The sequence below is a fragment of the Mirounga leonina genome, unplaced genomic scaffold, assembly GCF_011800145.1.
Source record: "Mirounga leonina isolate KUSES-001 unplaced genomic scaffold, KU_Mleo_1.0 Mir_165, whole genome shotgun sequence".
Lineage (NCBI taxonomy): Eukaryota > Metazoa > Chordata > Mammalia > Carnivora > Phocidae > Mirounga > Mirounga leonina.
In genome coordinates this window covers 34,772,369-34,797,889 of record NW_023270415.1, presented here as the reverse complement: position 1 = coordinate 34,797,889, position 25,521 = coordinate 34,772,369, and the positions used below count along the sequence as shown (strand labels likewise).

Genomic DNA, 25,521 nt, shown 5'->3' with positions numbered 1-25,521 from the left:
GTTGGCAACATCAATACCGGACAGCCTGATATCATGGGTCCTTGGATGATACAGAGCAAGAACACATAATGTTCTTGATGGAATTGTTTGATTTGGATATAATTGTAAGGAAACAGAAGACTCAGAATGTTAAACATACTGGTCTTTATTATTCAGGAGATTCAACGGCATGAAAATATAAGGCAGATAGGGAGAAGAATCTTATATATTGAGAACATAAGAAACAAATGCAAAATAGGAAATTTGAATCGATCCTGTACAAAAATATATGGAGATATATATGTATATGTATATATGTGTGTATATCTATGTATATGTGTATATATGTGTGTGTATATAAAAACATGTGTAGGACAACTGGGGAAATCTGAAGTTAAATGATATACTGAGTGATGCTATAAATTTTGAGTCCTAAATTAAACTCTCAGGTGTGATTGTATAGAAGAATGCCCTTGTTATTAATAAAAATCTGCTGTTGTATTAAGGTGAGGAATCATGATCTCTGCAGCCTACATTAAAATGGTTTTGCAGGGGCGTCTGGGTGGCTCAGTCCGTTAAGCGTCTGCCTTCTGCTCAGGTCATGATCCCAGGGTCCTGGGATCGAGCCCCGCATCGGGCTCCCTGCTACGTGGGAAGCCTGCTTCTCCCTCTCCCACTCCCCGTTTGTGTTCCCTCTCTCACTGTGTCTCTCTCTGTCAAATAAATAAAATCTTTAAAAATAAAATAAAATTAAATAAAATTAAAATAAAATGGTTTTGCAATGGGAAGTCTATGCATGTATGTCTGTATATGTATATATGTATGTCTGTGTGTGTATGTGAGTGAGAGAGAAAGAAGACACATGCAGGTACGACCAGTTGCTAAATCTAAGTGAAGGATACACAGGTATACATTTTAGTGCTTTTTACAGGGTTTTAAATTTTTCAAAATAAAATTTTACTAATAGTTCAGCATGGTAGCACCACCACATGAAAAGAAAAAAAAAAATGAGTTTGTTGATCTTGTATCTCTGACTCTATATGTCTGAACTCAGATTGATATTTTTTTATAAATACATAATTTTTAAAAATTTAGATTACTACAATTCCAATGGAAACCTCAATTCTACTTTTTCAAATTCAGATATTCACCTCTGTTCGATGAACCATTAGCCAGTTTCCATCGGATGTCTGCTTGTGGAATTCCAGGTATGGATCTGACTTTCCAAATAGATCCTACATTTAAAAAAAGTCAATTATTCTCCTCTGAAACCATGTGAAACCACATTTTATACATGTTACATGTTAGCAATACCTGAAGTCTAACTCCATAGTATAGACATATACAGTACAGTAGTAAATACAAATCCCATCACCTTCCTCACAAACTTACAAACTTGCTGATGCCTACAAGGAGAACTATTAAGGCATTTGTGATAAACGCTCATAATTCTATGTATCATACCTTCACTTTTCAAAAAAACATGAGAACAAGGCTTTAAAATATAGTGAACAATAGGACCCATAATTAATAAAATATGTTTTGGGCTTGTGTTCCTTATTAAGAGTATTCATTCACATAGCACTGAATAGTTTTATATAAATGACATCCCAAACATTAGTCCCACTACTCCATGAGGGACAGAGGTGTTATCAGCAAAAAATGGACTTGCAGGGGTTAAATGACTTTGGCAAGATCACACATCTAATGAATTCATGGATCTGAGACTTGACTTTATACCTTCTATGTCCAATACTCTTCCACCAATTCCACACATTTCTTTACACACACAGGGAACAGAGGTAAATATGTGAAGTGCATAACAGAATTATTTCAAGGGTACAAAGTACATCTTCTTTTTCCTCTGTAATTCACCACAGCACCCCTGTATAATGCTGAAGCACAGTGAGTGCTCAAAAATACCCTTATCACCATCCTCAACACACACACACACACACACAAATACACACACAAATACACAGAGATAAAATTCTGGAAGAATGACCAAATCACTTCCAGAGGTCAAACTCAAGTAGTGAGATTATAAATTATTTTGTTTTCTCATTTTTGTTTGCCTTTATTTTGAAATTTCCATACTCTTTAGAATATATGACTTATTATTTGTCAAAATGAAAGGGCACCTGTTAATTCCACAGTAATATATGCAGCTATGTCCGTGAATTGAAGATTTTTTGAGTCCTAAATTAAACTCAGTATTAAATTAAGAACTAAGATAATGTTATTTCCCTCCTCAGCAGTTCAATGTCAATCAAGTAATATATTTGGTACAGTCAAAAATATAAACATGGGGCTGGGGGTGGGGGGGGAGAGGAAGGACCTGGGTGACTCAGTTGGTTAAGCATCTGACTTTGGTTCAAATCATTTCAGGGTCTTGGGACTGAGCCCCATGTTGGGTTCCCCACTCAGCGGGGAGTCTGATTCTCCCTCTCCCTCTGTCCCTCCCCCTTCTCATGTTCTCTCTTTCAAATAAATAAATAAAATATTAAAAAATATATAAACACAGGGGTGCCTGGCTGACTTAGTCAGAAGAACATGTGACTCTTGATCTTGGGTCATGAGTTTGAGCCCCATTTGGGTGTAGACATTACTTAAGTAAACTTTTAAAATATAGATATAAATATAGATATATATATATATACGCACATACACACACAAAAGTTATGCAGAACTTTAAAAAATATATTTTTTAAGATTTTATTTATTTATTTGAGAGGGAGAGAGAGCACAGAAGGAGAGGGAGAAGCAGACAGCAGGAGAGCCCAACTTGGGGCTTGATCCCAGGACCCTGAGATCACGACCTGAGCCGAAGGCAGACACTTAACTGACAGAGCCACCCGAGCGCCCCAGAACTTTTAAAATTTAACCTTATCTACTAAGAAGAATCTTAAGAATCAATGTAATAAGCCTCTCTGTAAACCATTTTATAAAACTAATAGCAGCACTATACACAGAGAAGTTAACTTTCTAAAAACACATTAATGTACCCTGTCTGACCTATCTTAGAAATAAATCTATGAGAAAGGTTAGAATATCATTATTACCATTTTGAAAGTCAGACAACAAACCTCTGAAAGTTCATTAAGATGTCAGTAGTAGAACTAAAGTAAGAATTAACAGTTCCTGACTCAGACCTCTAGAATATGTTAAGTGAAAAAAAGCAAGGTGGAGAAAAGTGTATATATGCATATCCAGAGAATATATATATGTCTGAAAGCATATGTATGGGGGCACATGGGTGGCTCAGTCAGTTAAGCGACAGGCTCTCGCCTTCGGCTCAGGTCATGATGTCAGGGTTGTGAGATGGAACCCCAAGTTGGGCTCCCCACTGAGTGGAGCCTGTCTAAGATTCTCTCTCTGCACCCACCCTGCCCCCTCCCCGCCCCCACTCACGTGTGCACACGCACACACGCACACACAGGTGCTCTCACTCTCCCTCGCTAAAAAAAAAAAAGTGTATGTATGTAGTATGCTACAGTTACCCAAGGGCTGAGGGTGGAGAATATAAATACAAATACATACATACACACATACATATCTATTTAGATATATCAATATATACATATATGTATATACACAGAGACATACAAACATACACAAAAAAAAACTTAGATTTTTTTTTAGGAAATTGGAAAATTAAACCATAAAATATAAATTTTAAAACATTATTACCTACAGGGACAAAGGAAGGAAAAACAGAGTGGACAGAGAAAGAAGCTAAATTTCTTGAATATATCTTGTTTTATAGATTTGGCTTTGGAACCACATAAATCTTTTACATAATTATAAAACAAAGTTAAATTTTTAAAAATTGAAAGCAATCCCTAAATACCAAAAGCAAAATTCAAATGTGTCACTGTGATAGAATAATAATTAAAAGATTTCTTTAAAACACAAGAATTTGAATATACAACCCAAGTAGAATATATAACCCTAAAGACAAAAAGAATTTCAAGGGGGGGTGCCTAGCTGGCTCAGTCAGCAGAGCATGTGACTTTTGATCTCAGGGTAGTGAGTTCAAGCCCCAAAATGGGTGTAGAGATTACATAAATGAATAAATAAAGTTAAAAAAAAAAGAATTTCAAAGAAAGCTCAAGCTGTTTTCAGTAAAAATATTGTTAATTATAATATGGATATTTTTATTCTGAATGTATTAGATATTATAAAAGGCAAAACAGATAAGCAATTATGTTAACATCCTTAGGAACTGAGATTTTCAGCATAAGAGAAGGCAGGCACAAATATAGAATTAAAGAAGTAAGGCCCTGTAATTCTACATCTGAACTGGAAATAGTTGTATAAATTTATGATTTAGTTTTTCTTTAAAAAAACAAAACAGTCTTTCCTATAATTGTCTACTAAAAAGCCTTGGAAACAGTAAGTGGCAATAATCGACAATAAGCACCCCTAGCACCAGACTGGTCTCTAAATAACAATTTCCACTAAAATATAATCAGGCTCTTTTTAATCTGCCAGTCTGGGGCAGAAATTAGATAAAATAAGCTTGGAACATCTTGTCATGCCACAGAGCAAGGAAGCTATCCAAAGACTCCTGGAGATTTGCCAACTGATTTCAGGAACAAACTTAAAGAGGTTCCCACAGGCCAAAGTTAAGATAATTTAAGCATCAACAGGAGTTCACTGATAAAGAGTTCATAGCAATACTAAAAATAAAAAACAACAAACAAAAAAAAAACCCCTCATTGTCACATTTAGAGGATGATAGGGAACCAACTTATTCTGTGAAATGGTATATATGAAGGAAAAAAATCATACATTTTAAATTGCTTCCTGTACAATCATACCTCAGAATAAATAAATACCTAACATGGGTAAGAATACTTATCTCTATAGAAGTATCCTCATTAATAAATGAAGCAATGATAGCATGAGAATCTATTTAACAGACTCTTAATAAAATAACATATCTAGGTAGTAGAATTATCATCAATGTTCACTGACGTCCCAAAAAGACAGAACTCAACAATGTGAGCCTCCTGATGGAATCACATGCCACCACCTATGAAACTGCCTTACCAACAATTCAAAATACCATCAGAACATTCATCTAGATTCAGTTACCAGCTTATAGAAATCAGGAAATAAAGGTGGAGAGAGAAACATTTTAAATGACACCACAAGTATTTAATCAGCTATATGCAGTGTTACAACTTCTATAGGACAAAGTCCATTTCTTTATAGAGTAAGTTCCATGAGGACGGATGGATGGATGGGATGAAAGGAAACAAAGGAGAGAGGGAGGAAGGAAGTAAAAGAAAGGGGGAAATTTATGGATTAAAAAAGACTTGAAACATACCAAACAATTATACTGTTAAAAGAATCTTTGGAGGGGCGCCTGGGTGGCTCAGTCGTTAAGCGTCTTCCTTTGGCTCAGGTCATGATCCCAGGGTCCTGGGATCGAGCCCTGCATCGGGCTTCCTGCTCTGCAGGAAGCCTGCTTCTCCCTCTCCCACTCCCCTTGCTTGTGTTCCCTCTCTCGCTGTGTCTCTCTCTGTCAAATAAATAAAATCTAAAAAAAAAAAAAAGCATCTTTGGAGAGCAACCCTGTTGGGACCCCTCTCACTCCTGAGAGCTTTTTCTGTATCCTTGCTTAATAAACTTCTATCGCTTAAAAAACAACAAAAAAAAAGAATCTTTGGAGATACACCAAAATATTTACAGATGAAATGACACGATGTCTGCGAGGAGAGAAGGTAGATAGGGGTGGTGATGAAACAAAATTAGCCATAAGTTGTAAGTGTTGAAGATGGATGATGGGGACATGCACGGTTTTTTAAAGACTATTTTATTTTTGTATGTTTAAATTTTTCCAAAATAAAAATAGTCCCTGGCTACTAGTCTAACATGTTTGCAAACTAAATTGTAAGGTAAATGAAAATGATAAAAAAAAATACTGACTAGTTCATGTGATTAAGTATAAAATCACTCAAAGAATTATTCTAATTCATGCTATATACTAAGTTGTTCTGTTATTATGTACTGTACTCATTCTTCATTAAAAATAAACATCGACTTTTGGAAGCAAAGAGAAAAATCCAGTAGAGCATGGAATTTCTATTTCTTTCCTTAAGGTAATCCAACAACACTCTCTCAAATGCCTTTTACAAAAACATTAATGCTCTTAATAACTCCTATTTTAATCTGGACAAGCCTTTTGATAATATCTAGAGGAAAGAGGTAAAAGAAAATGGCTTCTGCTTAAACATACATAGAAAGCAGAATTTGGAAGTAACTAAATACTCTAAGTGATGCTCAGATGATAGAGTTCATAATACTAATTGCATTATTATTTTTTTCAAAAAGGAATCAATGTGAGGCAAAACAGGATAACCTTGTGGAAATGTGCCAACTACCCACCTTATTGTCGAGTTTTCTTGCCTCCATTTCAAACAAGACCACTCTGTTATCCTTTATTTCTTCAGCTGAAATCTATGAGGAGATAAGGTAAGTGAGAGACAATATGTTTTAGGGGTTCTGATAAACTCAGAAGTACTGATTTATTCTGTTATCTGATAATAGATACAAACGGTACTAATATAAATGAATTTTTAAATCTTTAATAAGAAAAAAGTACCACTCAGAAAAATTGATCATTATTTCTTTTATGTGTACAAAATATTTTCCCTAAATATGCCAAATCTGTATTATGCAACTCGTTTTTCAAATGTTGTTGCCCAAACTGGATCTTCCCCATTCCAGTGAAAAATCAAAGCCCCGGAAGACTGCATGACCCTACCTGAAGTGTGAGTAAATTATACCTAGAGAACACTTTAAATTGAAATATGAGATCAACATTTTTCATCCAATGTCACTGAAAAACTTACTATAGTTAAAAGCAAATTCCAGGCTATCATGACCCCCAAGAGCAATAGAGCTAACTACTATAATGTTCTGTCTCACATAAGTCAACACCCCAAAGACACTTAACATTCTTTAAACTAAAGCAAAACAGTTGCTTAGGGAAATGCCCTCATAATGACAATAACCCTCAAACATGAGGGAGCCAGCCTTCCATTCTCAGACAGAGCTAAAGTTAGAAACCACTGCTCCAGGCAGTGATAACCTGGACAGAAACTCTAGAAGATAATTATTTCATCCTATTATTTAAAGATACTTATTTAAAGTGCAACATTATGTAATTTGAAATCTAAAACAGTATAAAGCATATATTCATTTGCCTAGGACCAGTAATTAGCAATAGAAAAATCTGAGTGGGAGGATGGGCAGGAGAGCGCAAGCACAAAAAAGATGGTTAAGAGTTGAGAGGTTCAGGGGTGCCTGGATGGCTCAGTTGGAAGAGCATATGACTCTTGATCTTGGGGTCATGAGTTCGAGCCCCACACTGGGTATGGAGATTACTTAAATAACTAAATAAAAACTTAAAAAAAAAAGAGTTGAGAGGTTCTATGGGCATGGCATAATATAAGATCCATTTGGGATGAAATCCATTATGCAGTTTCTGTCCTATTGGGGGAACTATGTTTGCTTAGTAGATGGTCAAATTAATCCATTCAGATGATTAAGTCATTTCTCTCTAACTTGGGGATTTACACTTCCATGGGGGAGAGGCAAGCATCACCAGGCTGCACCTGATTCCATGAGCAACTTAAAAGACTCAAAGAAGGAATTCCCATACTGCATTTTTCTCCTTCTTTTTGACCCAACATATTTCCCATTTGTGATCATTATAAGGCAAGTACAAATGAAAAGCAACATTCAGGATCAAATGACAAAGCATGGCTATAGAGTATTTGTCTGATATGCACAGTTTCAGCATGTCCTATTATGCTAAATCTTTTCAGGCAAAAGACAAATATCTTATTGTTACCGTAATGCTCCCTTTCCCCGCAGGTCTGCCGTTTTTAAGCACCAGGGGTCGAGTTAGCTTCTTGCTGGAAACAATCTGTTAAAATTGGAAAGTGATACAAAGAGCTATTTCACTTCAGTATGTGAATTTTTAAGCTGAATGATTTCAACAAGAGTTGAGTATAAAGTTAAGTCAACTTAAGTCATTAGAAATGGAAATATTAAGTCCATGCCTTAAAGATTTAGAGATTATAAAACACATCTACATATTTAAAACCCACTGGAAAAGATTTCCTAGGGCCAGTCCTGGCAGATACAATCTCCCCAACTACTAGTTTCTTTATCAATTTCTTCAAAGTTTAACTTTTCCCTGTAATGGAAAAAGAGGGACAGGTTCTCTTCACATATACCAATCACTGAGCTGAAAACCCTGTAGGTAAGAGGTGGGCCTCAGAACTCAATACATGGGATTCAGTTTTTCAACTGACACATAACTTGAATATATAACCCCCACAAAATATCATTTTGATTAATATAGTAGACCTAAGTACTCTCAAATAGATACCTCTATCAAATTCATTATAATTTAGCTACACGTGATTTTTTTCCAAAAAAAATCAATACTTGTTTAATTTTCTCTTTGATACTATTCATCAAAGTTTTAGAAAACTGATCAGCTTCAGCTTCATATTGTCCTTGAGACATAGGAAATACCAAGATCTCCAAACAATACACGGAAAAATAAACAAATCTAAGCAATGTCACCCGCTGAAAAACAATGACTCTTCCCTCCTGAGGCCTTTCCAGCTCTATTACAAATGGTCATGATCTCTCTTAAATTTTTTTTAAGATTTTGTTTATTTATTTGACAGAGGAACACGTGGTGGGGTGAGGGGAGAGCACAGAAAGAGGGACGAGCAGACTCCCTGCTGAGCGGGATCTCAGGACCCTGAGATCACAACCTGAGCCAAAATTAAGAATCTTACAACCAACTGAGTCACTCAGGCACCCCATGATTTCTCTTTAGAAGTCAGACTCAGATAGAAGCAAAATGGTGAGCCTACAAATACACCTCTACCCTGATCAAATCTGTCATATAGGAAAGACAGATAATTAAGCAACTATGGATGGATGGTGGACGATAAGGTAGAAGCAGTAGAGAGTACCAGGGTGAGCACAGGGTGGCACCCCAAACTACTCAAGGGGGTCAGAGGAGGCTTACTTGGGGAGGAAGGCTTACACCGATATACCCAAGGTTGAGGAAGAGCAAGCCAGGTAAAAGGACAGTGTTGGGCCATCGGGGATCTAGAGGGATCAGTCACGTTAGTTAGAACATCAGAAGTTGCTGTTACTTTGAAAGTATTTATGACTGAAACATAAGAACAAAATTGTAGGGGCGCTTGGGTGGCTCAGTCTGTTAAGCCTCTGATTCTTGGTTTAGGCTCGGGTCATGATCTCAGAGTCTGCACTCAGTGCAAAGTCTGCTTGTCCTTCTCCCTCCCCATCTGCCCCTCCCAACACCTTCTCTCTCAAATAAATTGGTATATAAAATCTTAAAAAAAAATTTTTTAAAAAGAACAAAATTGTACTGAAATCTATAAATAGTACACAAAGCAGCTAGAGCAATGGTATTATTTACTGAAGTGTCAAATGAAACACCCGTAACTCAAAAGAATTAATGGGCTCTGCCAAAAACACATGGTCCCTGCCCTTAGGAAAAATAAGATAAATTCTATAATGTTCAAACCAAACATACTAATGTATGAAACAGGTCTATAAAGTGATTATATACTTTTCAACCCTAAAAATTAAACTAATGAGCACTTATAAAAAATGCCCAATTCTCTGGTTAAAATTTAGACACAATATACTGCAAAAGCTAATTATACTCACCTGTCCAAGGGTACATTCAAATTCTCCTAAGAAATCATCATCATTCAGCTGGACGGTTTTGTTGTCAATGTCATAAACCCCAAATTTCAATTTCTGAACCACTTCAAAGTAGTAATCAATAACAAATGTCTTGGAAAATGTGGGATTCAAACAATTCTTAATCCTTTCTGTGCGATCAACCTATACTCACCCCCAAAAACAAAAAGTTTCTTCAGATCAAAGTGCACTTAACATTCATCTTCATGTACTACAGGTAACTAAATATAAGCATCTTCATGTACTACAGGTAACTAAATATAAGCATAATAGATAGCTAAAGAAAGTTTTTATATGTAGATGAAAAATTCCACAATCAAGGAAAAACTTGCCCCAAAAAACTGCATTAACAGATGAGATGTTTTCATTATTTTTAACGGTTGTAATAAGGGCTTCACATTATCAAAAGAGCAATTCAGATTGCTTTTCACCTACAGTATTTAACATTACCTCATACCACTGCTGACCGCTCGTATTCAAAAATAACACACATAAAGGGTCCGACTTCGACCCTACATCCATATCCAAAAGATTGTCACAGGAAACATTCAGCTCCACCTTCGTAACGCATTGGGCAGCCATATTGAGCTGTGAGAAAACCAAGGAAATGAGGATGCTAATGAAATGGTGCCTTTAAGAAGTACATACATTCCCAGTGAAATAGCTGAATTCTTAGGACAAACTGTCAGAATAGGATCCTGGAGTAAGCTTGCTAGAATAAAACTGTTAATATGTGCCTCCTGGTAATTCAGATGGCTATTAGCCCATCCCAGTGATGTTGCTTTGGTCAGATTCTCTTGCTGGGATGAAACTCATTTATTGTATGACAATAAAATGCAGCTTTTAAAATGCATATTAATCTTCTTTTCACTTTACTATAAGTTTGCCATTCAGAAAAAGTCCAAATATAATCTTGATCTTTCACATAAAGGTAAACACAGTATTTAGCTGAAAAACAAAATGAATCAAACTACAACCTTTATTTCATTTGTATTTGTTTATTTAACAAGATACTGAGTGAGATATTTTATTTTCAAAGAATTTCGGGGTCACCTGGCTGGCTCAGTTGGTGCAGCATGAGACTCTTGATCTCGGGTTGTTGGTTTGAGCCCCACACTGGGTGCAGAGATTATTTAAAAATAAAATCTTTAAAAAAAAAATGTGTCTGGGGAATAAAAGACCTCAAATACCCGCTCCTTTCCCCACCCCATCCCCATACATTTTACAGCAGTGATTTTCAACCTTGGCTGCTTACTGGAATCACCTGCAGAATTTTCAAAACCACTGAGGCTGGAGTCCCACACAAAGAGATTTAACTGGTTTAGGGTACAACCTGGGCATCAGCTCCTTGGATGATTCCAATGTGTAGACAAGGTTGGCAAACCCAGTCTTCCACAGAGAGCATCCAACGAATAGGCATGGCTCATGTTTCCCCAAGACTTGCTAAGAAATACCACAGTTAGCCTAACTTTCACACACCCCTCCTCGCTCCAGCTCCAACCAATATATGAAGATGACTGGGGTCAGGGTGGAGTACTTGGGAGCTGGCCTTGAGAGCTGATGATGCATTGAGGGTGAGTTGCTTTCCTCCCTGAACCCAGGGAAAGAAAGGGACTGCAGGTGTCACCAAGAAGAGGACACAGGCATTTCATTCCTCGGCTGAAAGTTCACTTAGCCAGCTGTCTAGAGTGCAGTGGAGGCTGATGATGGTAGGACAGGTTCTGGAGGTAAGAAGATAACTCCTCCCCTAGAGCTGCTGGTGACATCCTTAGAATATGGAGTATTTAATGCCCTTGACCTCCACTTTGAGACCAGCTGAAATTCTGGGACAACAGGAACAAATCCACTCATCATCCTGTTATATTTAAACAGGATATCTGTGCTGTACAAAATGCCTAATCAGGTCTGAAATGTTAAGAATTACTATGAGAAGAGCCCTTTGGCAATGTCAAAAACAACTCATGTTTCATGGAAACTCTTTAATTATTCTAACGGACTCTAAAAATCGTAGCAATCCTCAATGTGTGTCAAAAATCAAGACCAGCTTTTAGAATTTGTGAAATAATGAGGTCGGTTTCATACTCTTAGTAGCTAGAAATTCCTTTTAAAAGCAGAATTATTCCTTAATAAGAAACAAAATTCACAAATTCCCAATTTGCCTACTAAATACCCTACCCAGGTATTTTGTAAAACTAAACCTACTATAAATTCAGATGTCTTTGTTTTGCCACCTTACATTGTCAAAATTATTAAGTGCCAAAATACACAGTGCTGACAATATGTGCCAAAGATAAAAAGATCAAGGAGAAATCACTGAAGTAGACAGAGGAGAATTAACAGTACCAAGAGTGTGGATGAGATTGACATTCCCTGGGCTTTGAAGGATTCCATTAGGTGAAGAGAGAGAGACAGCACAGAGGTAGAAAAGAATCAAGACATTAGAAGGCATAGTGAGGACACCTCATCATCATGTGTCACAGAAGTGAGCATCCACGTTGGGGGAAACCACGCTGGACAGGAAGAGGGTCAAGTTTGCTGTCCTGAGAGCCAGGCTGAAGGACTCAGGGGGTGGATAAGAAGGTGTTACTGAAAGTTCTCAAACTGGGGATAATAGGATGAAATGGCTTATTTTTATTTTTTTATTTACTTATTTTTTTAAAGATTTTATTTATTTATTTGAGAGAGAGAATGAGAGAGAGAGAGCACGAGAGGGGGGAGGGTCAGAGGGAGAAGCAGACTCCCTGCCGAGCAGGGAGCCCGATGCGGGACTCGATCCTGGGACTCCAGGATCATGACCTGAGCCGAAGGCAGTCGCTTAACCAACTGAGCCACCCAGGCGCCCCGAAATGGCTTATTTTTAAATGTCACTTGTGTCGGGGCGCCTGGGTGGCTCAGTCAGTTAAGTGTCCGACTCTTGATCTCAGCTCAGGTCTTTGCCCCTTCTTTTCATCGCCCCATATGATAGGCTCTGGAATCAAACAAATGAGTTCTCATCTGGATCCCACACTGACTTAATGTGTGACCTCAGGTGAGAGTCAACCTCCCTATAGCCCCTCAGTTTCCTCATCTGCAAAATGAAAATAAATAACCGTCCCTTTCTTATACAGTTGTTGCGAGGACTAAATGGGTGAATATATTTAAATAGTGCCTAGTACACAGTAAGTGTTCCAAAGTTGTTTATTACTATTATATTATTTTAGGACTACCTGCCTCCAGGTCTGATCTTCTCCCATGTATCCCATGTTTCTTTCTTTCTTTTTTTTTTTTTTACTAGTCTATTCCATGATGATTTCTCTAATTATTCCAACCTACACCAAGTCCTACACCAAGTCATTTGAACTCCTGCTGCACTAATAGTAACAGATAACTATAATATAGGAAAAAGAACAAATTTGGAGTAAATTTGGAATAATACCTGGGTTGAATCCTGCATCTGGTGATAGCTGTGTGACCGCAAATAAATTACTTTTTGAGCCTAGATTTCCTCATCAGTGAAAATGGAGATACTGTAAGTAAACTTACAAATCAGGCATGTGCTGGGCATCTTGCTTTTCATATCTAACATAGAATCTATGGAATAAATGTTAGTTGTATAATTTTTTTCTTTTGCATAAGGTAGTTTAAGTCTTATAAGTATGTCAGCTGTACCCAGGATAATGCAGTACCGTGAACAGATTTAGAATAAAGATTTCTTTTTTTTTTTAAGATTTTATTTATTTGACAGAGAGAGACACAGAGAGAGAGGGAACACAAGCAGAGGGAGTGGGAGAGGGAGAAGCAGGCTTCCCGCTGAGCAGGGAGCCCGATGTGGGGCTCGATCCCAGGACCCTGAGATCATGACCTGAGCTGAAGGCACACGCTTAACGACTGAGCCACCCAGGCGCCCCTAGAATGAGTAAGGATTCCTAAAGCTCCTGAAGAACATGTGTAGAATTGTCTACCAGCCAGCAGAAAGCCCTCAAAGTTCCAAGGATGGGGAGAATTCAACAGAAAATGCACCATATTTATGTGTGAAGTCAGTCTCATAGCGAGGAGACACAACACGTCAGAGAAGCATTATTTTTTTTTTTTTCCCTAACAATGCTCATACAAGAGCTACAAAACAACATGCCAGACACACCTGATTATTTAGTAAATTGTTCACAGTTACATTACTACATTGCTGTAAGGACACGAATTTCCTCTATTAACAGCATCCCCCCATGAAAACAACTCGGAATGCAGCCTCGTTTTTCTTCTAGAAACTCATTATGGCTGAATAACAAATGGAAGAAATTACATAAATAATCAGGTCTGGAACCTTATTAACAGCAACATTCACCATGATGCTCTTTTTATTTCCTTTCAGTGTCATCATCCAGCACATGATATACAATTTTAAAAAGAGCAATAGGGTATTCTTTTATGATGGAAGAAAACAAAGCAAATGTTTTGTACCCTTTGAGTATGGAAAATAGGAGATTTGGCTGGGATAAGTGACCAGGCAGAGGAATGTGTCTGTACAACTCAAGAGTGATTCTATGTATTTTACTACCCAAAAAGCAGGATGATAGAAAAAACAGAAAGAGCCTCTAGGAGTGGACAATAGCTTCTTACGACACAGATTATTTATTGGAGAATTGTCTGGTTTCTAAAACACAAAGAACACTGGAAATACTAAACCTATCAACCATTCTCCCAGTAACCCTAATTTTCCTGAACCAACATTATATAACACAGTTCAAAGGAATTAAAAAATAAGACCTAATCATTGAATTTTATGAAATTTAAAGCATATGGTCACTCCTATGCCGTAGCTGAAAATTCTTAAGTCTTGTATGCTTTCTCTTTTCCCATCTTCCCTTAGAGGTACTCCTTAGATCTACTCAGTAGAAGAGATTCTCCCTAGTACAATTTAAATCTCTCTCAACTGTGGAGGTGTAGAACTATCTCTATACCCATGGTCACAACTACTTCAGGTCTTCTGTAGCCCTGCCTGCCTGCCTACTTAATGGTCTCCAGATGGGCACTCCCACTGCCATTCTCTCTCCATTCATATCATGATTTTATCACTTCTGATTTAAAAAAAAAAAAAATCCAGGCCCCTGGGTGGCTCATTTGGCTAAGTGTCTGCCTTCCACTTAGGTCATGATCCCAGGGTCCTGGGATCAAGCCCTGCATTGGGCTCCCTGCTCAGTGAGGAGTCTGCTTCTCCCTCTCCCGTTGTCCCTTCCCCGCACCCCCTGTTTGTGCTCGCTCTCTCTCTCAAATAAATAAATAAAATCTTTTAAAAAATAAAATAAGGGACGCCTGGGTGGCTCAGCCGGTTGGGCGTCTGCCTTTGGCTCCGGTGGTGATCTCGGGGTCCTGGGATCCAGCCCCAGCCTGCTTCTTCCTCTCCCTCTGCCACTCTCCCTGCTTGTGCTCTCTCACTCTCTCTCTGTCAAATAAATAAATAAAATCTTTAAAAAATAAAATAAAATAAATTTAAAAAAAAAATCATTACTGGCTATCCAGGGCCTACCCTAGTCCACTTAGCTATACCTGGAATTCATGGCTCTGTCTACTTCTGCCCCTAGCCTGCCCATCTAAGTTTTTCCAGATCCATTTCAAATGACACTCTCCATAAAGCTGTTGCTGATACCCCCGTAGCAGTTATGGTACTGACACTATCGTTACTTGTCCACTATTGTGACTTACGCATGCGCGGCTCACACCCTTTCTAACGCCTATGTGCTGAGGACACGGACCCGTGTTTTACTGCCTCCTCTGCATCCTGAAGCACGATGTCTGGCACAGGTTTTTCAAGTCTGAAACAGCAGTAACTTTGGAGTCAGGAGGCTTGGTTCAAATTTCCTTCTCATTATTTATCTGGGTGTGTCAGCTTTACCAAATTATCTGTCTGAACCTCAATTTTCTCATCTATAAAATAGGGATAAAAAAATTACCTGACAATTGTAGGTCTGTAGGGCACTCAGCCATTTTTAGATATTCTGTGAATTGTAGCAATTATTATTTTATAAACTACTCAAATATTTTAATTGGTAGTCAAAGCATCAGTGGCTTCTTATTCAATAGGAAGACATAATGCACCTTTCTCATCCTTGTTTATAAAGAACTTCTTAGAAAAATAATAAAAGAATGTCTGGGATTTACACAAAATTAATTTGCCAAGCAGGCAGCTTTTCTTATAGATAAGTGCTAATTTCCCTAAATCCTCTCAGTACAGTTTGTTTACCTGAGCTCCTGCATAGTTGGCACATGGGGGAGGGAGGCAGAGCCAGTGTCAGTGAGTCATTATTCCTTGTAGAACTGGGAGGGAGAAGTCAGTGCCCAGCCACCGATGTCTTTAGTAAACTTCACTCTTTAGCTACTAAATGAGGAGGTTGGCAACATTACAAAGTTCTCAAAGGTTCCTTCTGGTTCTAATACCATGATTCACTGACTGCTATCCATAGTGCATCCTGCATGACCTCCACTGAGAGCAAGCAGGGTAACTTTGGGGCAGCTGGAATAGGGCCCAGCAACATCAATAGGACACACCCCGTGCAGCGTTTCTCCAATTGTGTGGCTCAGAACAGTAAAAATGTCCCCCTCAACCTCCCTCAAAAAAGTGGGGGAAGGGTAATATGGCAGTCAATTTAAAAGCTGCCACTACCTGGAGGTCCAGGGTCAAATCAACAAGTGTTTACATTAAGAGGTTATTGTGTACCCATTATCGTGCTAAAGGTAGTGGGGACATGATACAGCAACAGAAGACCTTGGAACTCATTATAATCATATTGGGGAGATCCATTCATTCAACAATTATTTACTGAGTATCTTCTAAGTGTTCTGTACGGGGTGGGGGAAGAATGCAAAGCAAAAGCAAAATACCTAGCTATCCACGTATACATGGAAAAAACACAAACAATATAAAACTGTGTGGTGCAGACAGGAAGCAATCAAAGTGCCCTCAGAGCTAGAGAAGAAATCTACAGATTTCTATTTTTACCAAGGATTAAAACTATACTCCGTTATAAAAGAATTTATATTCACGTTGCCACATTTAAATTACTTGCCCAAGATAAACAAACTAATAAGTAGCAAGGCCAGGACAAGAACCCAGATTTGCTTCCTATCATGCCAAATGCCCTCAGAGCTCTAAAGCCTATAATTAATCATTACTTAGTATAACAGCAATATTCTTTAATTAATTTCCCTATAGCTTTTAGTTAGTATAGCAAATGTAAATATTCAGCCTGACACAAATTAATGAATATGATCTTATAAAATCATAGAAGATTAATTTTTAGGCTACAACTATAATTATCTTTCTTGAACAAAGATAACCAGAATAAACAGTAATGGCCCAATGGTAGAAGAACTGGAATGGTTTGTATTTACATCACAGCAGTTCCTCTTCAGACAGCCCATTACATTGTGAATTACTTAAGGCTAAGAAAGCATTTTCTTCTTGCTAGAGTCTCTACATATACAGATCTACATGGGGGACACAGGATCTCAGTGCTTTCTGAAGTCAGCAACATTAATTCTCAGGAATATACCACACTTAATATCCAGGGAAAAACTTACATTAAAGGAATGTACAGGAGCGCCTGGGTGGCTCAGATCGTTAAGCGTCTGCCTTCGGCTCAGGTCATGATCCCAGGGTCCTGGGATCGAGTCCCACATTGGGCTCCCTGCTCCTTGGGAGCCTGCTTCTCCCTCTGCCTCTCTCTCTCTCTCTCTCTGTCTCTCATGAATAAATAAATAAAATCTTAAAAAAAAATTTTAAAGGAATGTACAGTAAGCTTGCACTGTATTTATTAAGAAAGTGATGCCGTTGGGGTGCCTGGGTGGCTCAGTCCGTTAAGTGTCTGAGTCCGCCCTCAGGGTCCAGGGATTGAGCCCTGTGTCAGGCTCCCTGGTCAGCCTCCCTCTCCCTCTACTGCTCCCTCTGCTTGTGCTCTCTCACTCTCTCTCTGTCAAAAAATAAAGTCTGAAAGAAAGAAAGAGAGAGAGAGAAAGGAAGGAAGGAAGGAAGGAAAGAAAGAAAGAAGGAAAGGAGGGAGGAGGGAGGGAGGGAGGGATGAAGGAAGAGATGACCACATTTTTTTTTAATCCCTGCAATGGAATACTAGAAATGGGGATAGACAATTAGAATAGGCCAGGCATTAGAGCACATAAACAGAGAAAAGGGCACGTTTTCTTTTTAATGTGAAAAAGGGACCAACAGGAAGGGTCACTGGACCAGGAGTGGGAAAAAATGGAGGGTAGTTCTGTGTCAGTCCTACCACACATGCTCCAAGGGCTGTAATTGCTCTAGGCCTCAGGTTTTACAACAGTTAATTCTAAGAGTTGAGCCAATCACTTTAAGTAACTTCTAAAGCCTCTTCTAGTTAATGTTCTATGACTAATTTAATTACAGTGAATGCAGAGCTTGTTAGGAAGTGGTACTAAAGGAGTAGAAAAATTTAAAAAGTAGAAAATAGCAGAAAATGTATAAGAACCAAAAAGAGAAATGGAAGGAAAGAGTAAAATTTTCCAAATTCAGCTTCCATCTCCCACTACTGAAAAAGCTGTAGCTGAAAAAATATATATTTAGATACTTTCCCACCAGTTAGGTACCTTTGCTTGAAATTGTTATTAAATTCTCTATCCCCAGATGACTTGAAAAAGTATTGTATATCAACAAACAAAACACCAGGCCCAATCTATTAGGTACATGCAGCATAAGGAAGTGAGTTTTACTACCATCCGTGGAATCTCACATTATTTAACTCTCAGCTCCTATCACAGCAGCAAAAGGAATCAGCTTTTGACCACCATTTTTTTTTAATTAATTTCCAGATTCTTGAATAATCCTGAATAAAATCTAGATAGCAATGCTATGGCTGATACCTGAACATGCAGAACTGGGAAAAGATATATTTTTGTATTACTCTTATTTTATTTTTTTAAAAGATTTTATTTATTTATTTGTCAGAGAGAGAGAGACAGAGACAGAGACAGAGAGCATGGCAGGCAAAGGGAAAGCAGGCCCCCAGCTGAGCAAGGAGCCCATGCGGGACTCCATCCCAGGATCCTGGGGACCCTGGGATCAAGACCTGAGCCGAAGGCAGATGCTTAACGGACAGAGCCACCCAGGCCTCCCTTACTCTTACTTTAAACACAGAAAGTATGTGCAGTTTTACCCTGTCCTTATTGCTACAAAGTGAGCAGTTAACTAAGGCCCCTTTCTTGATTTCTCTAGAAAATTCCTAAGACTCTATTGATCTGTTCTATGATTCATAGCAGGCTATAGAGTTTACTTCACATGTGTTTCAGGTTAGACTGCTTTACTAATTCCAACGGCTGCTTTATACACATTTTGGAAATGTCACTGATTATATTGTCAAGCCTATCAAATGAACAGTTCATAGTAGATGCACTGAGTGAGGTGTTAATAAAAGTTAGAAGCAGTTGCAACATCTCAATATTGCCTCACTTTAGGAAACACGCATCTTGGCAAAATTAGCTACAAAGTAAGTATCTACAAAGTGAATCATCTTTTACCAAAAATGGCATTGATAAAAATCAGAGCTACATCCCCTAGCAGAAAATTCCAGGATGCTCAGTTGAAAAATGTTAAAATTCTAAGGGCTCAGTGATATGAGGGCAGTTTGGGTATTATATAAAGGCACATCAACTTGCTGAGGCTGATGTCCCTTGGTGTTCAGAACGCTTTAAGAACTCCCCACCTTCTGGAATCTCCTAGATGGTGGGCCAGCCATCAGAACTTCTCACCTGTCCCTACTATCCAACTGTGCCAAACTCAAAAAGCATGCTTCCTAAAACTCGGCTCCCCTCCTTTTCTTCTTAGCTGGGCATGTACAATATTTAGTTGGGCATTTCACATTTTGTCACTTTGTGCTGCTTTCCAGTTCATGGTGAACAATAACAAAAAACTCTTTCAGTTTAAAGCTGGAACAACTACAACTACTTCATTCTCAAGATTTAAGTTTGCACGTTGAGCAGGGGTGCCTGGCTGGCTCAGTTGGTAGAACATGTGACTCTTGATCTTGGGGTTGTGAGTTCAAGTCCCAAGTTAGGTATAGAGATTACCTAAAAATAAAATCTTTAAAAAAATAATCAAATTTTATATGTTGAGCAAGGACTTTTGAAATGTTTATACATTTCCTGATTTCAAGAATATTCCGTTTATGGTTACTTAGCACATAAATTTCAACTGGTTTTAACTTTCTGGCAACCCCCTTTTATTTCCCAACCACAAACAGTTTAATAATACTATTCATTCACTCAACACCTATTTATAGAGTATCTACTGTGTGCCAGGTCCTGTTCTGAGGTGTTGGGAGAACAATGAACAAAACAAACAACCTGCCCTCCTGAAGGTTACATTATAGGGAAAAAGACAATAAAAAAGATAAAGTAAGCGGGAGGGGGACGCACCTGGCTGGATCAATCAGTAGAGCACTGGACTCTTGACCTCAGGGTCATGAGTTCAAGCCCCATGTTAGGCGTGGTACCTACTTAAAAAAAAAAAGGTAAAAAAGGTATATAATCAACCTAATGGAATTATATAAGCCTGAAATGGTGAATACCTAAGATGGAGCAACCAGTCTCTTTTGAATACTATATATTATGTGATATTTGATGCACAGAAGAGTGTATGTAACATATGTGTGAGTTATAAAGTACAACAATCAAATAAACATCTGTAAAACCACTACCCATCTTAGAATCTTTGAATATCTACATCAAGGGTCAGTAAACTTTTTCAGTAAAGGAACAAAGAGTAAATATTTTAGTTTTGGCTGGTCAAGAGGTCACTCATGGTCTCTGTCACAACCACTCAATCTGCCTTGGTAGAATGAAAGTGGCCACAAACTGAACAGGCATAGCTGTATTCCAATAAAACTTTATTTACAAAAACAAGCCATGGGCTGGATTTGGCCCACAGGCTGGAGTTTGCTGACCCTTATCTAGGTCAAAGACTCTGAAGTGTTGGAATCACAGACTCTTAGAACATTGGAATCATAGGCTATTTGATCCAAGGGACCCTACGGTGTTAGTTACAGACTGTTTGAATCATAGGATTCTAGAAAGTCACACTTGAACCTCAGAGTGTTAAAAGTATAGAGCTTCAGTTGTTAGATGTTAGAATTTTATAGATGGTCTGGACATTAGTCAAGGAGTTCTAGCCCTAGTTGATCAGTATGGTAGCCACTGGTCACATGAGGCTACTGAGCATTTGAAATGTGGTGCCTCTGAAATGATCTGAGCATGATTTCGTTTTTTTTTTTTTTAAAGATTTTATTTCTTTATTTGAGAGAGAATGAGACAGAGAGAGAGCACATGAGAGGGGGAGGGTCAGAGGGAGAAGCAGACTCCCGCCGAGCAGGGAGCCCGATGCGGGACTCGATCCCGGGACTCCAGGATCATGACCTGAGCCGAAGGCAGTCGCTTAACCAACTGAGCCACCCAGGCGCCCCTGATCGGAGCATGATTTCAAAGACTGATATGAAAAAGAAATGTGAGAACTCTCAATAACTTTTCAGATTAATCACATATTGAAATGATAATATTTTAGATATATCTGGTTAAATAAAATAAATCACTAAAAATGTTTTAAAAAGATAAGTTAGTAGGGGTGCCTGGGTGGCTCAGTCGTTAAGTGCCTGCCTTCGGCTCAGGTCATGGTCCCAGGGTCCTGGGATCGAGACCCATATCGGGCTCTCTGCTCCGCGCGAAGCCTGCTTCTCCCTCTCCCACTGCCCCCGCTTGTGTTCCTGCTCTCGCTATCTCTCTCTCTGTCAAATAAATAAATAAAATCTTTATTAAAAAAAAGATAAGTTAGTAAAATATGTAGTATGCTTAGGTGTTAAAAGTGCTAAAGAAAAAAATTAAGCAGGGGAGGAGAGTGAGAAGTATTGAAGGTGGGGTACACCTCTAGATATTTTATAAGCTTATCTTGACAACACAATCAGGAAATACTTGCTTTGATTTTCACTTCTTTTTAAATAATCCTGATCCCTAAACAGATGAAAATGTGTCCAACAAGTTCCTCTTTACAGTTGCAGATATCTATTTTAACATGTACTACCACCTTAGAGGAATAGTAAACTACAGCTCAGAAAACTGAAGTAGCCTGATGAAAATGCATATTGCAACCATGCTGTGCTTTGGTAATTTTCACAGGAGCCAGACATAATACAACCATTTGGTAAGAGGACATTTCAAAATGATTTGCTAAAATGAATATGTAATATTTCCTTCTAGTTTTCATGGGAAAACTGTATTAATATGCTATCCATCTAATTTATGTTGGTAAATTTGGCCAGTAATACACTGATTTTAATGTTTTTTAAAAAATATGATTGCAAAAAAAAGATTGCCCACTCGTAAACTGTTATATACTAAAAGAATACACTTCAAAAGAATCCCAATATTCTTCTACTACCTTCTTCAAATTTAAGCTAGCATAATCAACTTAAATGTAGTTATCATCATCTTACCAAATGTATATATAATGACTGGTTTTGATTATATCAGAAACTTAAGTAATATAGTTAAATAAAATCTATGATACTTTTAGGTGCTCATTTAAATCTCCTTCTCAGCCAATCTTTCAACAAATCTTCAACCACATACTCTACCTAATTGTTTGTTGGCTTTTAACCATACTAGCAATCCTTATAATATAAATAAGAACATGAAGGAAAAACATTGATGGGAAGGAAGCTAACCTGTAGGGTAAAGGCAATAGTGGGTACATTAAAGGAATGTCCAAGTTTGGGCTCCTCAAACTTGTTGAGTACCACCAACAGATGGTGTCACTGATCCTTGCTAAAAGAGCTACCTCAGAGATTATGCTTTTGATGATCAGTGGTGGCTCATTACAGATCTTTGAAGGTCAAAATGTTATTTAGTCATATTTCATATCCAACACTAACTTTCTCAATTTTGCTGATAGGCATACTTTCTAGCATAATAAATCACTGACTAAAAAAAAATTTTGAAAAAGGAGAAAAGAAAACTCTAACAATAGTAGAAAAAAAGCACAGCAATGGTACAGAGAGATGGAGGACAAGGAAAACTATGTCTAAAGCTATACCAAGAATTAATAGGAGCTAGGATACAGTGTAAACTGGGTATCTGAACAGATGCTGCAAAGGAAATATTCAGGACTGCATTGATAGCATTGGAAAGAGTATATAAAAAAATATTTGAATATGTACAAACTTAAGGTGCCTTAAATTTATGTGGAAATCAAGACCATTGTCTATAAAGTGTTTACAGTTTTAACTGAAATTAGGAGAGGTGTCCAGTCATTACACACCCTTAAAAAGGCAAAGAATCCTTTTGTTTCCCCCATCCTGAAAACTCCTCTCCCTCTCCATTCTTCAGGGGCTAGATCTGAGCAAGGATATCCTGAAAGAGAACAAACTGCACACTTCATTGTGCAGTTTGTGCTGGGTACCTTTTAGTCTGGGGAGGGCTGAAATTCAGCTCCCCCTCACATCCAGAGAGTCTCCACATGGTCCAGGCCCCAAAACTTGCTTTCTTTGAATATTTTCAACCCAGAGTGGGATGCATTTTTCCAAAACATCAGCCAAAAAGAACTGCCTTTAAAAAAATATCTCAGAAAGGCAAAAAAGTGGCCCTGGGTACCACAGATTAATCTCTTGGTTTCATATAATTGCCATCATATATGTCATCGTTCTCAGTTCTCCTTTCTTATCCTTTCCTGCTTCTCTCTACCTATGCTCCATGCCTACACAAGTTTTATTTGGCTCTGGCTGGCTGCACTCAGAGCTGGAGTTTGCTGACCCCAGTTAATGACAACAGCAAGATATATGTAGCTGTACGTAGCTTACCACTACGTGCCAGGCACTTTGTTAAGTGAATTACAAATATGATCTTATTTAATTCACATAAAAACCCTATGACATAGGATGTATTTTATCTCTATTTTACAAATGCAGAAACAGGCCCTAAAAGGTTAAGTAACCTGCCCAAGGTCACACAGCTAACAAACGTCAAAGCATAGACTTGAAACCCAGTTATCTGTCTTATCCCAAGCAGAAATGTTCTTTTTTTTTTTTTTAAAGATTTTATTTATTTATTTGAGAGAGAGAGAATGAGAGAGAGAAAGCACATGAGAGGGGGGAGGGTCAGAGGGAGAAGCAGACTCCCCACCGAGCAGGGAGCCCGATGCGGGACTCGATCCCGGACTCCAGGATCATGACCTGAGCGGAAGGCAGTCGCTTAAACAACTGAGCCACCCAGGCGCCCCCCAAGCAGAAATGTTCTTTACATTAAGCCATAAAGCCTGTGCTCTGAAATCATACAGAGACCTGAATTCCAACTCCAATACTACGATTTAGCACTTGTGTAGTTTGGTAAATTATTTAATCTGAGTTCCGTGTATGAAAGAGAGTAACAATACCACCTAAGTTTGTGGTTGTGAGCATTTAATGAGCCAACATATACAAAAATTTTCTAGTACAGTGTTTATGGGTCACTGTAACCAAAAATCGCTATATTCAATCCCGCATTCCTTCTGATTCTTTGTTTAATTTATTGAGGCAGCCACAAAAAGATAACACCAAAGGTAAGCAGAAACTGTGGATCACCAACCAAGCGCAACGTTAATGGTCTATGTGCTCCGTCTCCCATAGATTCTGGCACTGCAAAACCAATGCAACTGCACTTCCTCCACGTCCCTGGTTGTAGTGAGCCCAAAACACTAGAGAGAAGAATATGGGAGCCGGAGCCGGAACAGGAGCTCTTAAGACACCCTGTCTCACAACCTTCTGCTCTACTATGAAATCAAGAGTTAGCTTTTCCCACCCCATCTAGCAGCTTCTCCTGGAACCCCCGGCTGCTCTGAAGAGTGCCCTGTTCCTCCCGGCATTCGATTCAAAGCGTGGAACCCTGACCCAGTCCCTCACCCCACTGGGCGCTGCGGATTTTTCCAAGCGTGTCACCCTCCCCTGGGCCGCAGGCCCGACCCTCCCCGCTGGGGTAGGCTGGCGATCTGGGCACCGCTTGCCCAGGTGCACGAACGCAAGGCCCAGGAGGCTCCTCGAGGCCCAGAGCTGAGCCCCGAACTCCGGCTTCTCCGGAAGGCGATGGCTAGCCCCGGGCCTCCCCAGGCCGCAGACCTCGCATGCTGAGGCTCGAGAGTCCTCTGCGCGCCGCGGCCGATCCCCCGCCGCACTGAGCCCAGGGTGCACTTCCAGCGCGAGGGCCGCGCGGAGCCTGCGGGCCTGAACGGTCCCCGCGAGGGCTCTCTTCCTCCCCCGGGGGATCTGTGGGTTGCTGGGGCCCCGCTACACCCGCCCCGAAGCAGAGAGAAGCCCGCACTCACATCCCGCTCTCAGTGGTGTAAATCAGGTAGAGGTGGAGACCAGGTAGCCAGAGTCCACAGGGTAGCCCGGGCGCGGGGATTTACAGGAACCTGAGGCCGAATGGGCAGAGGGGCGGGGCGGGGAGGGGCTACGGTGCAGCTCCGCCCACTACGGCCATGGACCGCCCAGTACTGACTAGGACCTGCACCTAGAGAGGAGACTGATGCTTCAAGGCTCTTTAGGAGATCTCTTGCTTATGGAAAGCCCCAAGCTGATTTTAGACATTAAAATGAGTTGCTTGGTGCACAAAAATAAATTTCAGAAGGATAAAGGAATTAAAATATTTGAGAAAATTTATACTATCTGAAACCAGGAAAAAATCATCATGAGGGTAGTGAAATGCAAACTCCTAACCATTCTTATTTAAAGCGTTTTCAATGTGCACACTGCC

At 39.1% G+C, this 25,521-nt stretch overlaps 1 protein-coding gene across 1 annotated transcript in view; it reads right to left on the bottom strand.

Moving 5' to 3' along the window:
* The window catches only part of CPNE3 (copine 3), a 50,680-nt gene extending 25,473 nt beyond the window's left edge, over positions 1–25,207 (bottom strand). Inside the window, exons 1-6 of the mRNA XM_035011482.1 lie at positions 25,091–25,207; positions 10,204–10,341; positions 9,718–9,897; positions 7,847–7,921; positions 6,376–6,447; positions 1,131–1,214 (exon numbers count right to left, since the gene is read on the bottom strand). Coding sequence (XP_034867373.1) covers positions 1,131–1,214; positions 6,376–6,447; positions 7,847–7,921; positions 9,718–9,897; positions 10,204–10,335 — 543 coding nt within the window. The 5' untranslated portion in view covers positions 10,336–10,341; positions 25,091–25,207. The remainder of the gene's footprint in view (positions 1–1,130; positions 1,215–6,375; positions 6,448–7,846; positions 7,922–9,717; positions 9,898–10,203; positions 10,342–25,090) is intronic.
* Positions 25,208–25,521: the final 314 nt, after the last annotated feature.